We start from the raw sequence: 22,630 nt of genomic DNA, 5'->3' as shown, positions 1-22,630 counted from the left end.
CACAGGTTTTGAGAACAAGTGGAGAAATACCATCAGGACCTGGAGCTTTCTTAGCATCAAGATTCGTCAAAATCCTTCTGACATCCTTTTGACGGAAGACCACAGGAGGCATTGAATGGAGCGTGTTGGGAATGGTGGGAGGTGTTTTACCAAGACCATTAATACAGGAGTTGGAAGAAAAATGGGATGCTAGCAGGTCAGCTTTATCCTTGGCTGAAGTGACAACATAACCATCTGGTTTGGACAGAGGTGGGAGCATAGATGGGCAAAATTTGCAGCCAATAGCTTTGGCCAGAGACCAGAATGCTCAGTTACCATTAGGGCAAGAAGCAAGTTTTCTACTCTTAGCCTATTCAAACTCTAGTTTGGACTGATTAATAATTGCTTTACAATTGTTTGTGAGCTTTGGTGTAGGCAGAAAATGAAACTGCAAAATTAGAAACAAGCCAATTACAATATGCAACATTTTTCTCTTGAAGAGCCTTAGCACATTTATTGGAAAACCAAGGTTTAGATAAAGGACGAGATTTTAAAGTGGAGTGTGGGATAAAGGATTCCATTCCTGCAAGAATAATTTCACTGACACGATCTGAGCATTGACATCAGAAGTTTTGAAACAGTAATCCGACCAAGGAAAAGAAGAAAAGAAATCTCGCAAGTCATCCCATTTTGCATTTGTGTAATGCCAAATAATACTAGGTTGGGAATAGCCATGAGATAAAGGCTCCATTGGAGAAGAGACAATCACCAAGTTGTGATCTGAAGTGCCTAAAGGACCTCTCACTTCGACCGTGTACTTAGAAGGGTTGTTTGTGAGAAAAGGATCAAGCATATTGGCTGTATGATTAGGATTGTCCGGTATTCTTGTAGGTAAATGAACAATCTGGGCAAGGTCATTAGTAATTGCAAAAGTCTCAGCATCTCAACCAGCTGGGTCGGTGTAACTAGAAAACGGAAGCCAGCTGGAGTTGTGAACATTAAAATCACCAAGGAAAATTACCTGACTGTTAGGAAAGTTGGACTGGAGAAAGTCAAGTTGCAAAGAGAAGAAGTCAAAGAGCTCCAAGTGATTAGTGGAGTTGTGAGAATGGTAGAGACAACAGATGAATTTGACACAATGAGGTAGAGGGATTTTAAGCCAGAGAAGATCGAAGAGAGGAGATTCCAAATTGGCAAGTCTCTGACAGGGAATATCAGAACAGACATATGCACAAGTACCACCTTTGAGGCGAAAGGAATCATACAGCGAATAATTTGGGCATCTGAGATGAGCAGTAGTTGAATCAACCGATAACTGAGATTCTGTCAGAAAAAGTACATGGGGTTTGGCAGACTGCAAGTGGAAATGGACATCGTTGCGATTAGAATTGAGACCAGGTATATTTATGAAATGAACTAGGAAATGTTTGGGAGGTTTAGATCTTTTCACAGATAAGCTTACTCTATTAGTTTGACAATTCATGGTGTATTCAATAGTAAGAAAAAGTAGGTGGGACATGCTGTATGAAGTAATGAAATTTTTGGATATGGTGTACACATGGTAAGAATATACCCAGATCCTTGACATAACGGGCCTCGACAATGCTCCCGCATACACACTACTCAGACTCCCTCCAATCACTATCTGGCAGAGTAGAGGTAGCAAGATTATACACGAGCTGATCCAGAAGCCTCCTAGAGAGTTACCAATAGATTCGGTCCGGTGTACTAACTAGCGGCCAGCCTTCAAACACCGTTTTAGAGCTGTACCCTCGAAATGTAAGGAATATTGGATCTCACCACGATGTTCATCATAACCTCAAAAGTCATCAATCATACTGCATGATGAAAGAGATAGGAAAGGGCTGACCGGAACTTAGCTCTAGAGACTAAACATGGGTTCCACCACTTCAAGCCTCCAATAAGCAAAGTGGTGGTATTGCACTGGTTGATGAGAGTCAACTACCACCACACCACATAGAGGGGCGGCATTCCTCCATGTGGTGTGGGTGCCACACCTCGACCTCTGCTTACATTGGTTCACACCTGGGTGATCACCCACCATGTACTTGTTCATGGAGGTTTTACCCAGGATTACAGTTATGATGTGGTTATACAAAGGAATTGGATGCAAAAAATCATTTTGATATCATATACTTGGATTTCAGAAAGGTTTTGACACTGTTGCACATGGAAGACTACTGTACAAATTAGAGCAGAATGTGGTATTAAGGGTAAGTTGCTACAATGGATAAAAGGATGGTTGAGTGGGAAAAGACAGAGGGTGGTAATCAGTGGGTGCTGCTCTTCGTGGACTAATGTTATTAGTGGAGACCCACAGGGTTTGGTGTTGGGTCCTCTGTTGTTTTGTATATTTATCAGTGATATTTATGAAGGTATATCAGGCTTAGTGTCGAAGTTTGCAGATGATGCAAAGGTTGGCGGGGTTGTTAATGACAGTGAGCTACTGCAACAGGATCTAGAAAATTTGGGCAGATGGTCTGAGAAGTGGCAACTGAAGTTTAACATTGACAAATGCAAAGTAGTGCATATGGGTAGAAGTAACCCCAGAGAAACGTACCAACTGTGTGGTACTACACTTAAGGTGATAGAAAATGAAAAAGACCTGGGAGTAATTGTGCAGTCAGATATGAAGTTTTCTGAGCAATGCAGACCGGCCGCCAGGGCAGGTCATGGGATTTTGTCAATGATATACAGGAATTTTGCTTGCTGGGAAAAGGAGGTGATTGTCATTCTGTATAAGGCAATGGTTAGGCCATGCCTTGAGTACTACATACAGGTCAGGAGGCCTCATTTTAGGAAGGATGTAGATTTTATTGAGCGTGTACAGAGAAGGGCAACAAGATTGATGAGGGGAGTGAAGGGATCCTCTTACCTAGAGAGGCTTAAGTTCTGGAAATTGCAGCAGCTGGAGACTAGGCACCTGCGAGGTGGTCTGATTGAGGTGTATAAGGCCTTGAATGAGTTGAGCACAGTGAATTCCGATGGGATTATTCCACTTGTTTAGATTACAAACCTCAGGGGGCATAAATTCAAATCGAGGAAAGACTGTAACCAAGTTACAAAGGAGGTTAGGCAGGCGAAGGCAGATTACGAGAGATCCTTGGCAAGGGATGCGAAGAAAAACAGCAAAGAGTTCTTTACTTATGTAAACTCTAGAAGGAAGGGGATGAATCAGATTGGTCCACTTGATATCGATGGGTCAACTGTTGATGACCCTGCTCAGGTAGCTAACAAACTAAATGAATATTTTGCATCGACATTCACACATGAGGAGTTATTCAGCGAGGGGAATGCCAGGGGTGTATTCAACTCTAGCAGTAAGCTAGAGAATCTTGTAATAACTGAGAGCAAAGTGGAGGAGAAATTGTTGAAGATAAACACAAGAAAGGCACCTGGGGTGGATGGGATCTATCCAGTTATATTAAAGGAGGCAGCAAAGGAAGTAAGCAAACACTTAGCCATAATTATGAGAGCTTCCTTGGACTCAGGGGAGGTACCCATGGACTGGAGATGTGCAAATGTGACCCCAATTCACAAAGGAGGATCAAAGGCTGACACAAGTAATTATAGACCTGTGAGTTTAACTTCTGTTCCCGGAAAATTAACGGAGGCACTGGTTAAAGAAGCACTGCAGGATCATCTAGACAAGACTTCAGTTATAGCTCGGACACAGCATGGTTTTGTTAAGGGGAAGTCTTGCCTGACCAATCTGATTGGATACTATGATGCAGTCACAAAAGAACTGGATGCAGGGAATAACTTTGATATTATATACTTGGATCTTAGAAAGGCTTTTGATACTGTTGCACATGGAAGACTGCTGCACAAATTGGAGCAGTGTGGCATTGGAGGCAAATTGCTGCTATGGATAAAGGGGTGGTTGAGGGGGAGAAGACAGAGAGTGGTAATCAATGGACACTGCTCATCGTGGACTAATGTTATTAGTGGAGTCCCTCAGGGTTCAGTATTGGGTCCTTTATTGTTTTCTGTATTTATAAATGATATTGATGATGGTATATCAGGCTTAATGTCCAAGTTTGCAGACGATGCGAAGGTTGGCATAGTTGTCAAGGGCACTACTGACACTATGCTGCTGCAACAGGATTTGGAAAGGTTGAGCAGATGGGCTTCGAGGTGGCAAATGAAGTTTAACATTGACAAATGTAAAGTACTACATATGGGAAACAGCAACCCCAGAGCAACGTATCAACTCTGTGGTACTACACTGACAGTGGTAGAGAATGAAAGGGACCTGGGGGTGGTTGTGCAGGCAGATATGAAGTTCTCTGAGCAGTGCAGACGGGCTGCAAGAGTAGCTCATGGTGTATTGTCAATGATATATAGGAATTTTTCTAGCAGGGATAAGGAGGTGATTATTCCCTTGTATAAGGCAATGGTCAGGCCACACCTAGAGTACTGTATACAGGCCTGGAGGCCTCATTTCAAGAAGGATGTAGAGCTGCTGGAACGAGTACAGAGAAGGGCAACAAGATTGGTGAATGGGACAAAGGGGTGCTCTTACGAAGAAAGGCTTAAGTTTTGCGAATTACAGTGTCTGGAAACTAGGCACCAGCGAGGTGATCTGATAGAGGTGTACAAAGCCTTGAATGGTTTGAGCATGCTCAATGCTGATGGGATTCTTCCTCCTGCTCAGAATAATCACCTGAGAGGGCATAAATTCAAATTGAGGAAAGATAGATGTAGGATAGATGTGCGGAAATTTGCCTTTAGCCAGCAGGTGGTTGTTAGGTGGAACAGACTTCCATCCTTTGTCGTGGAAGTTGATAGCCTAAATAAGTTTAAGGCTCAGCTGGACAGGTATTTCGAACGAACAGAGGGGTGAAGTGGAAGTGGTTATTTTATATTTATTTATGTTTCTTTTTTTTTTTTTTTGGCTGATGCTTGCATCAAATGCCTCTACTAATGCTATTGCTAATGCTAAGACAGATGTAGAATAGATGTGTGGAAATTTGCCTTTAGCCAGTGGGTGGTTATTTGCTGGAACAAACTTCCATCTGTCGTTGTGGAAGTTGATAGGTTAAATAAATTTAAGGAGGAACTGGACAAACATTTAGAGGGAATTTTTGTGTAATTTTTTTTTTTATTATATATACAGCAGGCCGCTGTTATAATGTGGTTCGCTTTACGCTGATTCGCTATAACGCTGTTCTTAGATTATAACCCGTATCTGACTATAACGCTGTCACATATGACTATAACGCTCTTTTACAGATTGCAGGTTTGGCATATTTAACAAAATCGTTTCATTTGTTGGAGTCAATAGCCTTGAAAATGAATACCAAACAGCATTAAAACATTTCCCACACTCAGTGAAATTTTCTCGCACGCTAATATAATTGCAGTAGTGACTTGTTAGGTAGTTCCGAGATCAACATTTTAAAAAATGACCAAGTATATTGCTTGTAATATTTGCGTTATATGCATTTATCCGAAGTCTAGTCATTACTCAGTACCGTATTAGACATCGTGCGAACAGACAGTTTACTTGAACATTGTATCATAATTAATGTAACCAGCGCAGTTACATTTTCGAAGAGTTAATAATGGCTGATAAGAATGAAAAAGCAACGTCTGAGCGCAGTACGAAGACTATAAATGTAAGAAAAAGACTGAAATTGAAAATTAAATTAAACGTTTTGAAGCAAATCGATTCCGGTCAAAGACACGCGGATGTGTGCCATAATTTAGGACTTGCAAGTTTAACTGTAAGAACAATTATAAAAAAAAAATAAAGAATTAATTTTATCAGCGGGAAAGATAACTGTTCCACTGCAAGCAACTAGGGCTAGGCCAGCTATTAGGATTGAAATGGAAAGACTTTAACAAATTTTATTGAAGATAATATCCAATGCAGAATTCAGTTATGTTAAATATTATTAAAAAAAAAAAAAAAGATTAGCCTATATGATGATCTGAAGAAAACTCACCTAAAAAAAAAAAAAAATGTGGAACCATTTAAAACTAGTAAGGGCTGGTTGAATAGATTTAAAATCCAGGGAGACGCTGCAAGTGCAGATTAAGGAGCCGAAACTTTCAAAAAAGAAGTTGTTAAAATTATTGAAGAGGGGTATTATGTGTTATTCTTCTCAGCAAGTTTTTAACATAGATAAAGCAGAACTTTTGTGGAAACAAATGCCTAAAAGAAGTTTCATATTGAAAGAAGAAAAAAACATGCCAGGTTTCAAAGCGGCAAGGATCGGTTGACTTTATTGTTGGGTGGTGATGCTGCGGGGGATTTAAAATTAATACCCCTTTTAGTTTATTTGGAAGAGGGCCAAAGTTCAACCCAAAATCGACACATTTTTCTTGTCAAGGACAAGAAAAATGTGTTTAATTAAATTCATCAATTAAATTCATGATTTTAATTGGAATTTTAAGTTTAATTTTGATACGTAAGTAGTTACCACATAATTATATACATATGTAATGCGGAATATTTTATATGTACAAATATTTGAATATTAAATATTTTGACCGATATTTGTGCATCTTTTCACTACCGTTTATTATTAGTTAGGAAATATCCTATGGCACCAACCGCAACTCACAAATACATATGTTACCTTATGGGAATGCGGCGCTCACTTAGCGCTCTGTTTTTACGGAACGAATTGTCAGCATTAAGCGAGGGTCACCTGTATATATATTTATTTTTATTTTATTATTATTATTATTTTTTTTATTTTTGGCTGATGCTGCATAAGCTCATACACTTGCTTTCTTGCATCACATACCATTACTACTACATGTTTTGAATAATCTGGGCTAAACTGCATATACAACCTTATATTGTTAGTCTGAGATTAATAGCTATCGTTAAATACATTGCTTTCCAATAATCTGATATTAACTATGATATAGTGTAAATATAATTAATCAACAAGTATCTAAATTAAAAGGAATGCATACTTATTCCTTCTGAAACTCCCATCCTTATTTAGATCCCCTTTACTTATTTGTTTATTGTATTTTATATTTTTTCCTAGTTGCATATATATTTTCATTTTATTTGGTTTTGGCTTTGTCATTCTGAACATTTAGTCTTAATTTTAATTTTTTTATATATATACACACTCACTGAGCTGTCTTTCCATTAGCAGCATCCCATTGTGTAGGAATGGACTGGTCTGTGATGCTGGTGAAGGCTCAAAGTTGGGAATGGCTAATATAAGATTGCACACTTCATGATTAGTTTTTGAGTGTTTGGCATTAAGACTTTTCCAGCTTCAAACATGGAATGATTGTGGGGGCAAGATATGCAGGTGCCAGTACCTTGACAACAGCCAAAGGTCTAGCTATCCACCCAGTACAACATAGAAATAGCAAGACCAATATCTGACCAATATTGAACTGTGCAATGGACATTAACTCATATAAATTATGGCAGCCAACAGCCCTCACAGTTAGCCATCATCACTGTGAGACAAAAACTGCACCTTGCATGGGCACATCCACACCGACACTGGACCACTAATGTGTGGAATTCTGTTGCTTGCTCAGAAGAATCCCGTTTCTAACATGTATCTGCATCTGGAGAAAGCAACACAAGGCCATGGCATTTGGATGTGCAATTGATGCTTGGCAGGCTGAAGGCAGTAATCGTTTGGGGACTATTTTTGTGGCATGCCTTGGGTCCTCTGATCACCATTAATGAATGCCTTGAAGGGAACATTTACTTTCTATGCCAACCAAGTACACCCCCTTCATGATGATAATGTATCCAGACAACTTCAGCATATATCAACAAGGCAATGTGCCATGACCGAAAGCACAGCAAGTTTCTAAATGGACTAACAGAAACTGGGACTATTTTCGTGGCATGCCTTGGGTCCTCTGATCACCATTAATGAATGGCTTGAAGGAAAATCTACCTTTCTTTTCCAACCAAGTACACCCCCCCCCCCATGATGATAAGGTATCCAGACAACTTCAGCATCTATCAACAAGACAATGTGCCATGACCGAAAGTACAGCAAGTTTCTAAATGGACTAACAGAAACATGAAATTGAATTCTCCGTTCCTCCCATGGCCACCCAACTCACCCTATCTCAACCCAATTGAGCACGTTTTGGACCTACCCGAAAAGGACATTTGGTGCTACAACCATCCGGCTGACAATGTTTGGGCGTTAATAGACACGTTATTCAATGCATAGGTAGCATTACCACAGGACACCCTGCAACATCTTGTGTAATTCATTGCAAGCCATGTATAGGCTGTATTATGGACAAAAAGTCACTCCATGTGGTGGTATTAGGTAGATGTTGCTAATGAAGCCAGCAAGTGTGTGTGTGTGTGTGTGTGTGTGTGTGTGTGTGTGTGTGTGTGTGTGTGTGTGTGTGTGTGTGTGTGTGTGTGTGTGTGTGTAGACACACACACACACACACACACACTGGTGCCTATTGAAGCATCAATGCAACATCACAATTTCCTACTAGAGTACCAATACATAAAATGCATTGGTACTCCAGTAGGCAGTTGTGGAGGGGCGTGTAAAGGCAAATAAAACTAAATTAGGTAAAATTAATAACATATGAAAAATATTACTTTCCTTGCCTCAAGTAATCTAATAGCTTAGAAAGTGGAAAAAATAAGGATTAGCTAACAAAAATATTTGGGGGTGAAAAAAAGAAAGCAAGTTTTTACTCAAGTAAATTAAATTTACAATACCTATCCTTTTATTAAGTCCTAGAAGAGGAATCAAGAAGGTTAAATCAAGGAAAATGGTATGATCAACATATGTATATGTATAAATAGGCTGTAACCTGAAATTTTTTTTTAAATAATAGAAAAATAGTAAAGAAAATATAAAAATATAATTTCCAGAAAACAATAAAATGCATCTAAGTTTATCAGAATAATCAATTCAGTATATAACCACCAAAATATGGACATATGTTCTCAAGCACATCATCATTATCCTCATGTGTCAGACAATAGGGTTTCAGTTATTTGCTGCACTGGACTCCATCCAATGCACAGTTCAATTTGTTATACAAATACATATGTGCAAAGCAAATTGTTATTGTTTAAGACCATGTCTGGAAAGTGAATTAAAATAAAATTATAAATTAAAGTATTTATAAAACTCTCTCACATGATCTAATAGTTATTGATAGTTTCCAACAGTTGTAAACCATGTTTTTTTGGGCATTACAAAACATTGTTATGTCAGTGGACCATACTGTCCCCAGTGTTTTGTTTATACAGTGCTGTAATATTTCAAATAAAAGTGATCTGAAAAATAGCCAGAAGCCATTCTCTTTCTTCACAGGTTATCTGTGATAGTGTAGTGGTTTTGTCACTTATCACTGATTGGAGAGGTCAGGGTTTGAGCCCTGTCAATTACTGGAGGAATTTCTAAAGGTATTTTTAGTCAAAGTTGTAGTTATCCAATCTCAGGCAAAGGGAGCAGGTGACTTATTTCAGATTTTTCAGCCTACACAACATGCAAATTGGTCCACGAACACATACTTGTAGAGATATCATGCAATATAGCCTATGCTGCTAATATGTCTTATAAAACTCAACTTTCATCACAATAATATACATTCATGTGTTTGAACTGTGTTTCCAATTTTCTATTGGAAAAGGCATCATTTGAATTCAGATATGGCACCTTGCAACTTTTGGTGCTTTCCAAATCCAAAGAAATATTTCAGAGAACAGACAATTTCTTTTGGCTGACACTTTACAATTTATTATTGTAGCAAAATTAAAAGTATTGTCAAAGAATGGTTTGGACCATGTGTTCCAAGGATGGGTTGAGCAGTGAGATGTGGGTATTGCATGCCAAAGTGGATACTTTGAAAAGGAACATATTGATACAGATGCTTAAAGCTATTATACATTATCAGAATCATTCTTGAACATATGTTCATGATATTGGCCTCGAGTTTTGCATCTACAGAGATAAATCATATATTATTCAAAATTTATCAATGAGCAGTCAAGCTTATGATATTAACTAGAATTTAATTAGTTAATTTTTAAATATAAAATTAAGTAATTGATGCATTTGTGCAAATGACTAATTTACATTGTAAATCTAGATATAAGTAGAATGAACAGAACAGTTCAATCAGCAGTCTAATAAATAAAAGAATTTTGTATATGTTTTATTATATGTGATCAAATTTGATTTGGAGTATATGTGACGAAATCCATGTATAGGCTTATGGATTTGATCATGTGCTATTTCCTTCTGCATACCACACAGAAGGAAATTTACTAGTTAAATAAACTAAACAGTGAATGTTAAACTGAAACCTTATTTTTGACCTTTATATCTCGTATCTTTAATTTTGTAATAAAATACTTTTGAACATTTGGTTCAAAAAATATTTTATGACAGGTTATGTCAGCTTGTTTATTGCATTTTAGTACGTATATTTGTTATTACTTTTTAAACAGCTTTCATAGATAATGGGATGTCTGGAAGATGGATTTCCAGAAGGAATCCAATTACAGTAGAATCCCGATTAACCAAGGTAATGTGGACCAAGGGAACCTCAGATAATCAAAAACTCGGATAACATGGAAGGGTTGGTAAATTATTATTAAATAAACTGGATTTGAATACATTGACATGATGATGTATACTCTATTTTCAAGTTAGACCCACTTATTGAACATAATGACTTTTAAATTATACAATAAAACACTTATAATTTTATTTCCAACTATTTTCTTACAAAAATTTTTAAAAAATAGTACATGTATAAAAATTGCAAGTCATAGACAAGAAAAATGTACACTTACAGTCGTTAGCACTACACCTTAACATCATATAAAAAATTCCTTAATGAGTTTCTATTTCATAGAAGCTCCTCACTTTTTAGCTGCTATATTTTGTAGGCACCTAAGTAACAAAATATCGGCGAGCATGGTATCCCCCTGCTGTAGAATATAACGTAAAGCTGACCCAATAGCATTTAGGCCTTCCGTGCCTGTCATTTTTTTTTTTTTTTTTTTTGTAGTTTCTGTGCACACTCTTCATTGTCATCTTCACTTTCACCTTTTTGTTTGTCAACAAGCTTTACAATCATGTCATCAGTCATTTCCAGCTGTTCATCAGAATCCATCCACTCTTTAACCTCTATAGTAAGAGTGTCCAAAGCAAGAAGGTTATTGGCTAGTTCTAAAAGGGTTTCCTTCTTTCATCTTCATTTGCCATCTTGTTCTCGTTGGCTTCATTTTGGGAGGATAAAATATTTTTCCAGGATTTAATGATGATGAAGAGTAGATGTTAACATCGTTCCATGCTTATGCCAACCAGTAAATAACATCTTTGATATTTATTTTTTTAAGATTCTCAGCAACCCTGGTCCCTGTTTCAAGGTATTGAAGCAGATGTTTTAAGAGATGTCACCTATAGTTGCATTTTGAAATCTCCAAAACACCTTGATCTAGAGGTTGAAGAAGGGATGTCACATACATTAGGTGGCAAAAACAGAGCTGTAATGTCACCAAAAACTAGTTCACTTTCATCTGGATGGGATGGCATGTTGTCTAAAATTAAAAGTGCTTTATGGGGAAGTTTCTTTTCTTTCAAATATTTTTTTCTGCCAGGGACAAATTCTTCATGAAACTATGTTTTAAACAAACTTAAATCCATTCATGCATTTTTTTGATTTGCATAGTTAGGCAAACATTTTACATTTTTTAAAGCTCAGGGGTTCTTTGACTTTCCAAAGAGAGTTAGTTTAAGCTTATCCCCCCCCCCCCAATTAATTTGAACATGCCAGTACCATCATTCTCTCCTTGTTTTTTTATAACCAGTAGCTGATTTTTCTTTTCTAGCTGCAAGTGTTTTGCATTTTATAATTCAGGTCTATTTCTTCAGAATTGTAAATTTGATCCAAATTCAGATTTTCTTCTTGAATAATTTTTGCCAATTTAGCAATAAATGTTGCTATTTCTTCCATATTAGCTGATAATTTTTCCCTGTGATGTTCAGATTTCTGACTCCAAACATTTTTTTTCCAACAATCCAACCAACCAATACTTGTGGTAAATTGCTCTTTCCCTTCATTAAAATACTTATCTTGTAAAATTGGTCCAGAAATTGAGCTTGCTTTGTCTCTCATCTGTGTGAACCACAAAAAAAGCTTCAGAAGTTTGTTCAAATTCTCATTCATTGTTTTCCTATTCAGATTTTCACTATCACATACAGATGCTCTTTGTGAACACCATTTTTCAATTTCCATTCTTTTTCTCCTCCAGTCTCCTACAGTCACTTTGTCAACACCTAAGTCACTAGCCACTTTTTTTTTTTATTGTTTCTCCTTAATCCAAGCATTTGATTGCATTAAACTTCATATCTAAAGACACACCAACATGCTTCTGTTTTCCACTCGCAGTGATTACACTAACCCTAATTAACATAGATGAAACATGACAAAAAAAATTGAGAAAATTAGAAAGTAAAATTTTTAAATCTTTTTTATTTTTTTTATTAAATCTTTAATTAAACTTTTTACTCTCTAATTTTAAATCTTTAAAATTAGAGTAAAAAGTCGTGAAATCAACAAATGTAAAAGATCAACATAGCTCAACAGTGTGAGTTCCCACTCTGTACTGAACTATGTACTCTTGTCTTTGATGACAAAGTATATACAACTTTTCAACAGTTCACCTCGAATAATGCGGAACCTCAGTTAAACGAGTCTCGGTTAATTGGGACTCTACTGTATCTAGTTGCCTTAATCCTGAAGCATTACTTCACTTTATTCTTTTCTATAGGTTCTTTTCTGTAAAAATAGGTTCAAAAACTATATGGATTAGGCAGTTGAATGATGATGGCAATATGGCTGGAGATGAATACTAATTTTATGCTGTGGTGTTCTTGTTGAATTTTATCGATGACAGTTATGTCACAAAAACTTAAGAGCGTATACTTCTCTTTTTATTTTTAGTTAGTGCCATCTTGTAATTATCTTTTATAATGATCACAAGATGATTTAGTGTTGAATTTATATGTTTCTTTTGTGGTTTCTCTGTATAATCTCTGAATGCATTTTCTCTAATTAAATAAATTGCACATATTTATTTATATAGGTCATGTTAGAATATCAGATTTGGGACTTGCAGTACACATTCCTGAAGGAGAAAGTACAAGAGGAAGGGTTGGAACTGTAGGATATATGGGTGAGTAGTAGTATAACGTTTTTATAGCTATTAATTGCAGTATTTAATAAGAGTAATAACAAAAATTAGATGAGGGCTATAGCTATACCTGTTTATAAAAAGAGAAACCAAGATGACTGGGAAAAAGTTATAGTAGCATCTGCCTTCTATGTTTGTGCCACAAAATTTGTAGTAAAATCATAAACAAGACACCTAAAACTGTTAGGAACTTTTTTATTTGAACCTAAAATGAATTCAGAAAAGGGACTATATACTTATTTTTCAAGCTCCAAAACACCTACTTTAAAAATGGAGAATACAACTTGGAAACACCTCACATTTATAGATTACAAAAAACATTTAATATAAGAAAATGTTTTTGGATATATTATACCAAAAAATACTTACTTAATCATTATAATGAGTATTTATTACCCTTAACAGTGATCATGAGATCCAAGTTGAAACTGAAAAATCTGACCAAGGGATCCATCAAAAATGATCTTTATCTCAAATTTTAGTTACTATTTAGTTAAAGGAGCTTATCTTATTGTGTGGAACCAAAACAGAAATGGGAGTTAAAATGAAAATCTATCAAAAACTATGAAACACTCACTGCTTTTTTTACTGATGATCAAGTAGGCATAAAAACACTGAAGATAGTACAGTTTATACTGCATAAAGAATTTGGTATAACAATTTTAAGACAAAAAACTGATACAATACATTTTGTGGAAAATTCAATAAGAGGCAGACAAAATTATTGAACAGGCTAGCATTTTTAATTAGGCTAAGTTGCTCTATGATATGTGAAGAGGAAAAATATATGAATAAAAAATATCCAGTTACTTAAAAATAGGCCCACTCAGTGTGCCCAACTTAGGCAGGTGACATACTTACACAGAAATAGTGTTAATATATCTGTAGTGATCTAAATACTTAACTTTTATAGTGTCTTGCTTTTTCCATTATATTGAGCTTATTGGCACACTATTTTATTTCTGACCTGACTGCTGATTGGATTTCAGGCTTAATATCAAATCACTGGATTGTAGTGAATGTGAAAGAGATATAGCATTTCTATTTATAAATTTTAATGATCAGTCAGAAGTACAATTACACCATTTAGAGAATTATTAACTAGACAGTACTACAGTGTGGCAATTGGAAAATGAGACTGATGTTATGAGACAAGTGCTGGTTCTGCCATCTACTAGAAGTAAATATGAAATGAAAGAGTGATTGTTCCTCGAGTACTGCAGTTAAAGTAAGCAGAAATTGCCAATGTTTCAGAATGTGTGAGCTGAACTGCATGTCTCTCATGAGTATGTTGTGGAGGGACAATGGAACAAAGAGCAAACATTAGGTTTTGTGTTCGACTAGGAAAAAGTTCCATAGAAACATTTCAAATGATGAAGCAAGTGTATGGAGAGAATTGTCTGTCTCGTGAATGCATTTTTGACTGGTATAAAAGTTGAGTCTAGGAAAGTTTATCGGCTGCAATTCACCGCTAGCAGTTTACTGCCGCGTCAGTTTATCGCATAAACAAGTTAGAGCCTACAAATGATCGCTAGCATATTTTATCGCCAGGCAATACATATAATTTATATAAATTTATTGGTCATTTTAAATTGAAAATAAGGTTTTTCTATAGGTGTTATTTAAGAATTAAGTGCAGCTAAAAATGGAAGTTATATGCTAGGTATACATTTCCTAGAAATACATACCATTGCAGGTGCTTTAATTTAATTGCTTGTTATTTTCCAAAATTGGAATTAGGTAGGTACCTACTTAATCCCTTTAACTTAAGTAGCATGTTTAAGGGGAGTGGGGATAGGGCGTGCCGATTAGGGAGGTACTTATATGTTTATAATCTCTTACAATCATAACATTTTCTTATTTTGAGTTTATTTTTCATCCTTTTGAGTTTGTGAACACATCATGTCTGTGGAATTTTTGAAATCAGAAAAAGGAAAACCGAAATTGTGCTTTAGTGGACATTTGTTTTATAAAGACAGGAAAAATGAAACAAAAATTCGTTGGAAGTGTCAAAATTACCGAAAAACCAAATGTGCCGCTCGAGTTACTATGGTAGATAACACCATCGTTAAAACATGGAAGGAGCACAATCATTGTGGAGCCGCAGCAGGAGTTGAGGCAGGACAACTTCTTGATACCATTCAAACTTATGTAGAAAAACAAATAATACGCCTCATAGTATTATTTCAAATGTTTCGAGAACCTGTAGCCAAGCAGCAGCCCCAAAGCTTCCAAGTGTAGATACAATGAAACGAATGATCCAAAATATAAGAAATCGAAATTTTGATGGCCTAGTTCTTCCAACGCATCGTAGAGACATAGTTTTTACAGAAGAATATAAAACATCATGCAATGGAGAATTGTTTCTACAATTTGATTCTGGACCTGAGAACAATCGTAAGTTAATTTTCGGTACGAAAAGAAATTTGCAGTTGTTAGCGCGAAGTGAACACTGTTATGTCGATGGGACTTGCAAAACTGTTCTCTTACTTTTTTTTATCAGCTGTATACGATATGGACAAGGACATGGATTCAATGACAAAATATCACTTCTTAGTTTATGCATTATTGCCTAACAAGTCTGAGGAAACGTATGTATCTCTACTACAGTAGCTGAAAGTATTGGAACTGGCTATGTCCCCGCAATCAATAACTATAGATTTTGAGACTGCGATGATGAATGCTTGCAGAAGAGTTTTGCCTGACGCTTCACAACAGGGTTGTTTTTTCCACTTTTCACAATGTATTTTTCGTTCCATTCAGAATAATGGATTGAAACAACGTTATGAAACTGATGCTAATTTTGCTTTAAATATGCGAATTTTGGCAGCAATTGCATTTGTGCCCACTCCTATTGTGACGGTGTTTTTGAACATTTGTGTGAAAATGGTGTTTTTCCTCCAGAATCGCAAGAAGTTGTTGATTATTTTGAGGCTTGTTCTGGAAGGATTACCATGCTTGTTCTTGAAGAATTACCAAGAACGAATAACTCTGTTGAAGGGTGGTATAGAGGATTTGAGGAACAAGTCGCTGCTTATCATCCCAACATTTGGAAATTTATCGATTGCGTTAAAAAAGAACAAAGTATTAACGAAATGCGCATTGAACAATATTTAAGTGGAAGTGATCTGGGCAACAAAAAAAAAGAAGTATCGCGATTGTGATGAACGAATTAAAAAGCTTATTAGTGCATACGATGAATGGGGTGATATTGTTGATTATCTAAGAGGTATAGCGCATAATATTTCTTATTAATAATGTACATACTGTGTTGTAAATATTAGTTTCTTAGTAATTAATTATCCCAACGTGACTGATTCTGAAGATTGCATAAACATTCATTTTGAATTTTTGCAGTGTACTATGACATACCTAATGTTATAATTAGTTTAGTTTAAAATTAACCAATTGTTATATTGTTTAAATAATGGATTTTTTTACTATTTTTGTGATACATGTAACTATTAAATTACATATTTCCATACATGTGTTTTTTTATTTCCGTAATATTCCCTCATAGTTCATAGAATTCCAAAAATATGCTAATCATAGCTTAAGGCAGAAACTTAAATAAAAAATAACTTTTTATGATTTGACCGAACACATCTCATTGCTTCTAGATGGTAAAATATGCTAGCGATCATTTGTAGGCTATAAATTGTTTATGCGATAAACTGACGCGGCAGTAAACTGCTAGCAATTAATTGCTGGTGGTGAATTGCGGGCGATAAATTTTCCGGACACCATAAAAGTTTTGCCCATGGAAGAGAACCACTGGAAGACGACAAACATCCGAGCCCAGCATAAACAGTTTAATTTCAGAGTTGATTTAAAAAGTGCAGGAAATCCTTGCCGATGACCAATGTGCAGCACTCCAAATGATTTTTCAGATCTGTGCATTAATAAGGAAACCATTTGACAAGTAATAACTGAGAATTTGAAGAAAACAACAAAGGTCTGTGCACAGTTTGTTTCACATTCGTTAATAGATGGTCAATCACAGGTGCTAGTTGCACACTGCAGAAGCCACAGGAGATTGAGGACACAGGAAGCAAACCCGACTTCCTGAATTCAGTTGTTATGGGTGACAAAATGTGGTGTTTTCAGTATGACCCCACAAAAAATTAACAAAGTAAAGAGTGGAAGAAGCAAACTTTCCTGAAGCCAAAAAGAGTTATCGAGAAAGGTCAAAAATCAAAACCATGCTCATCACTTTCTCTGATAGCAAGGGAATTGTGCACAAAGAGTTCTTGCCCAGTGGCCAAAGCATTACTGCTGCCTACTATCTGGTTATTTTGAAACATTTGTTGCAGAGAAACCATCGTGCGGCCTCAGTATGGAAAAGACTGCGGTTGGTTCCTCTTGCACAACAATTCACCAAGCTACGGAGCTCTCATTGTTCGAGAGATTTTGGCTAGCAAAAAAGTCTGCATACTGTCCACCCACCGTATTCACCAGACATAACCTGTGTGACTTTTTTGTTCTCGAAGCTCAAGTCACCACTGAAAGACTGTTATTTTGATAACATCTACACCATTCAAAGAGTTATGATGGGAATGCTGAACAGTATACCAGTCATGAACTTCCATCAGTTGTTCATGATAGTTGCATGAAGTGTGTGGATGTGGGAGAGGAAATAACTTTGAATAAACCAAAATTAGTTTACACATATGTGGAATCATTATTTTTTTTCTAGCATCAGTCTTGTTTTTCACTTGTCGCACTGTGTATATAAAATTATATGAGCTGAGAGTGGCCAACAAAGTCCTTCATCTGCAGTAAAATAGTCAGTAATTTTAGTTTGCCTCATTATCATCATAGCAGAAACCCACTGTGTTTGAATACTATTTTAAAAATGATAAAGATTATCTATGAGTTTAGGTTGAGGTAGCCTATTCAACTGTTGCACACAGCAGATCATCTTTGTGAGTTGGAGATATGCTAACATGTTCTTCATGCATAATGCCTATGTCGCCATCATCACTTCACATTTGTTTAGCAAGTGATCCCTCAATTTCTAGAAAATTTTTAAGAATAATTTCAGTGATAAAAAACACTTCATGGACAATAAGTGCAGCTTTTCCCAATTCAACGATAGAAACCATAACTTGAATATTCAGTGAAATAGAATTATCCATTGAATCCCTGTTCCTCTTCGGCTAGAACTCTTTCTCAAATGTCTTTGAGAAAGAATTCTGTCCACGTCTTTCTCAAATTTATAATTTTCTTCCACTTTTGATGTTAGAAATCTATATGTTGAAAGCACTTTTGTACTAGTTTAACCATCAAATTGCCTGAAATGCTGATATTGATTTGTGAAATACTGATTTTGAAGTGTAATTTTCTACATTTGTTACAAAATAGTGTAGCATCTTCTTGCAGGGTTTTAACAGCTTGAATTTTCTTTTGATCTAGTGTTTGAACATCAAGAGGAAGGAAAAGATTGAAGGAACCTTGTTGGGACACCAGCATTAGTGAAGAAGTTCGAAGACAGAGCATCACTTACCATCACCTGAAGCGAGTGGTCAGTGAGAAAACTGTATACCCAATTGTAAAAAACAGTGGGCAATCCATAAGATTGCCCACTGTTTTTTGGAACTATTTAGAAGACCTTTATGCTCCTAAACACAATGAGAAGCCTTAAATCTCAAGAGCAACTGTTAAAGTTTCACAGACTTTTTCATTGAATTTGTCCAGAAATGAGTAACATAAATAAACCAGTATTATTATCAGTGAATAGATACTGATGGATATTTGGTGATCATTGATCAGATCGAAGGTTTCGGGATAGGCTGTGAGGTGGCAGTTAATTGATTTCTCCATTACTTTGGTAAGAGTTGAAGTACAGTAGGATGATAATTGGAAGGGAGGGATTTGTAATCCTTTTTTAGGAAGTAGCTGGATATGAGTAAATTTCCCAGAAGGAGGAAAAATAATAGTGGAAAATGAAAGTGTAAAAGGGTAACAGAGAATAGGAACAAGCTCAGAAGTTCAGATTTGGGGAATAGTTTTGGCATCGATTGTTCAGAATTCTAACATCTTTCAGTTGGAAGACTACGGGAGACATTGAATTGAGTTTAGTAGGTATGATATTATTTGCCAAGGTTGTCAATACAAGAGTTAGAATAAAAGCAAGATGTTAGAGAGTCAGCTTTATATTTAGCTGAGGATGAAATAGAACCATAAGGCTGTCACAGAGGTAGGAGTATAGATGGACAGAAGTTTTTACCAGTAGCATTGGCAACAGACTAGATTCCTTGACTATCATTTGGGTAAGAATCTAGTTTTCTATTGTTTTTTTCCTGTTCAAAATTGAGTTTGGATTGATTAATAACTGTTTTAAAATTTCCGTGACCTTTAGCTTAGGCAGAAAAATCTAGAGATTTGGATACAAGCCAATTTTAATATGCTACATACTTATCTTGAACAGCCTTAGTACATTTATTAGAAAACCAGGATTTAGATACAGGACAAGATTTCAGGGTGGAATGTAGAATAAAGAATTTCATCACAAGAATAATTTTGCTAACCTGTTCTGAGCAAAAATTGGGATTACAAGATGTAAAATAGTAATCCAACCAAGAAAAAGAGAAGCCAAAATCACATGGATCACCCTATTTTGCATTCTTATAATGCCAAACAACACGAGGCTGAGAACCATGAGAGAGACTATCACCAAGTTGTAACATGGTTCATGTTGCAACATCATTTTTCGTGATCTTTTTCTCGTGAAAGGTTTTTCACAAGAAAAAGATCAAGTTTGTTTGGTTAGGATTGCCTGGTATTCTGGTAGGTAAATGAACAATCTGGCATGAGGTCATTAGTAATTGCAAAAGTCTCAGCATCTCACCCAGCTATACCCTTTTGACAAGAAAGCTGAGGCCAGCTGGAGTTGTGAATATTAAAATCATGAAGGAACATTATCTTACTGTTAGGAAAGTTGGACTGGAGAAAGTATAGTTTCAGAGAGTTCCAAATGATTAGTGGAATTGGAAGAATGATAGAGGCAAAAGATGAATTTGACAATGGAGTTAGAGATTTTAAGCCAAAGGAGATCAAAAAGAGGAGATTCTAAAGTTTTGATAATAGGAATATCAGAGCAAACATATGCACAATTACTACTTTTGAAGTGAAAGGAATCAAGTAATTGGGACAGCTGAGATGAGTGTTGGTTGAGGCAACCAAAAATTGCAATTCTGTTAGAAAAAGTAAATGGATGTTGGCAAATTGTAGTTGGAAATGGACATAATTAAGTTGAACTAAAACCACATTTTTGTGAAATAAATGAGCAAATTTTTGGGAGGCTTAAGATCTTTTCACAGATAACTTTATTCTATTCATGATATATTCAGTAGATAGAGTAAAAGTGGAGCTGGAAGAAATTGTGCCCTTGACTTCATGAATTAGTTATAAAGCTTTGTAACCATTTAGGAAGTGGTGGCTGAGGTTGGAGATTGAAGGGATTGGGGGGATCATCCTCACACCCCCAACCTTTCATTCATTTCAATTCCTCTAATATCTCCAAGTCAGTGAACTGGGGAGAAGTTTAGAGGGGCCCTCCCTGTTGCTCCAGTAATGTTCACTTCTCTCCCCCCCCACCCACCATGTTGCCTAGTACCTTAGATTTCAAGTGAAAATAATACTAGCTATAAAAAAATCTTATCTATCTTATTTGTATCTTATCTTACCTCTATCTTATTGATAAACAATGTTTTTAATGTTTAATTATATGCACAAAAATACTCATAAATATATCCTTACTACACAGTATTGGGAATATTTTGTTATGGTGAGTTGAGACAGAATCAGATTGTTTTGTCCAAAAATATACTTGTTTAGGGAATGGTTTTCAGGAATCGGCTACATTGTTATAGAGGGAACTGCCTATTTTTGTACTTGATATTTCATTTTTATGAAACAAGACAGTAGTAAATGTTGAGGTTATATTTCTCCATAGGCAATGAAATAATTTATAAATTGTATGCAGATCTGCAGTTAATTTCCATTGAGTTAATTGGTCAGTATCACATAAAATCACTACATCTAACCTTGCATTTTGGATTTGGCCTGATAGCTTTTGTGATGTTTCAGTTCGAATTCCTATAGGGCCAGATACAAAATGCATTCATGCAAGGTTAGATGTTGTGATTTTATGTGACACTGACCAGCAAGTGGATCAGTGTCAATAATTTCATTTAGTTTTCATAATTCTTTATAATTCTTCTTCAGTACATTAAATATAAATTTTGTGTGTTCTCATTTACTTTTTTTTCCCCTCTCAGCTCCAGAAGTTATAGATAATGAGAGGTATTCATTTAGTCCTGATTGGTTCAGTTTAGGATGCTTGGTATTTGAAATGATTGAAGGACAGGTAAGAATTTAAAGTTTTTCATTTTGTGCATTCAGTATTTCATATTAAGTAAAGCAAAATCTAGTAAATATCTAAAATTATATTACTGCTTTTTTTAAAATTTTATTGCTTTTGCAAGAAATGTTGTCTTGCAAAGTAACACTGTAAATATAAATAAAGTCAAACCTTCCTTATATCTGAACTGCTCAAGATATACAGTGTTTTGGGTAATATAAAATATTGTATGATAGTTGCTGTTTTTGAACCATTAATTATTATTACCACCTTTTTAAATGCCAAAAAGTAAATATAGGATTTGAAGTCAGAGACCATGATTTTTACCAATTATATTTGGTAAAAATCAGAATCATCAGTTTAAAATATTATTTAAGGCGTGAGGTTTGACAGTATTTACAAATATTTATCAAGCCCTGAGACAATCAGTTCTGTAATGTTCAAAGATATTTGTGTTTTTATTTATCGATTATTATATAACTTAATTATGTATTTGTCAGCTAGTTCCATTTTAATTATTTGTTATTTTTCCTTTTAATATACAAGTTGTTGACTAGGAAGATTATAACAGTCTTCTCAAAAATAACCTTCCAATTCTAATGTTCTAAAAGTTGTATTAGTTCTAAAAGAGAGGAGGAATGTTTTGAGACACCTTGTCATATAGTTTGCAGAGAAGTGAGTGACTTGAGCTAAACTGAATGTTTAGGAGAAAGGAAAGTATAGTGCATTAATTATTAATTTGTTACAAACTTGGAGTGCTTTGTTGATTCATCAGAGATTCTTACTTTTACAGGTGTTTTGCATCTTGTAGAACTTCTCAGTAGTGCTTTCAGATTAATGAATAGCACACTGAAAATCAGATAAAATTGAATATGTGTGTGTTGTCAGATATGTATGGAGAATATCTAAATGAAAATACTATACAGGCAACCCCCGTATAACACGGTACTTCTACAACATGGTTTGAAAATTGCAGCAATCCTCGCACACAACACAGTACTTCTACAACAAGGTTTTGCTCTAATATGGTTTGAGAATTGCTGGAAATTTCGCATAACATGGTATTTTTGAGC

General features: G+C 35.6%; 1 protein-coding gene across 1 annotated transcript in view; it reads left to right on the top strand.

Moving 5' to 3' along the window:
- Positions 1 to 22,630, top strand: part of LOC150077922 (G protein-coupled receptor kinase 2-like) — a 173,918-nt gene that overhangs the window by 80,185 nt on the left and 71,103 nt on the right. Inside the window, exons 10-11 of the mRNA XM_090385488.1 lie at positions 13,085 to 13,174; positions 21,475 to 21,563. Coding sequence (XP_090241614.1) covers positions 13,085 to 13,174; positions 21,475 to 21,563 — 179 coding nt within the window. The remainder of the gene's footprint in view (positions 1 to 13,084; positions 13,175 to 21,474; positions 21,564 to 22,630) is intronic.

Source organism: Mastigoproctus giganteus, chromosome 11 (assembly GCF_048544385.1).
Source record: "Mastigoproctus giganteus isolate SK-2022 chromosome 11, ASM4854438v1, whole genome shotgun sequence".
Taxonomy (NCBI): Eukaryota; Metazoa; Arthropoda; class Arachnida; order Uropygi; family Thelyphonidae; genus Mastigoproctus; species Mastigoproctus giganteus.
The sequence above is the reverse complement of the archived record's forward strand: the minus strand, read 5'-3'. Positions and strand labels throughout refer to the sequence as shown.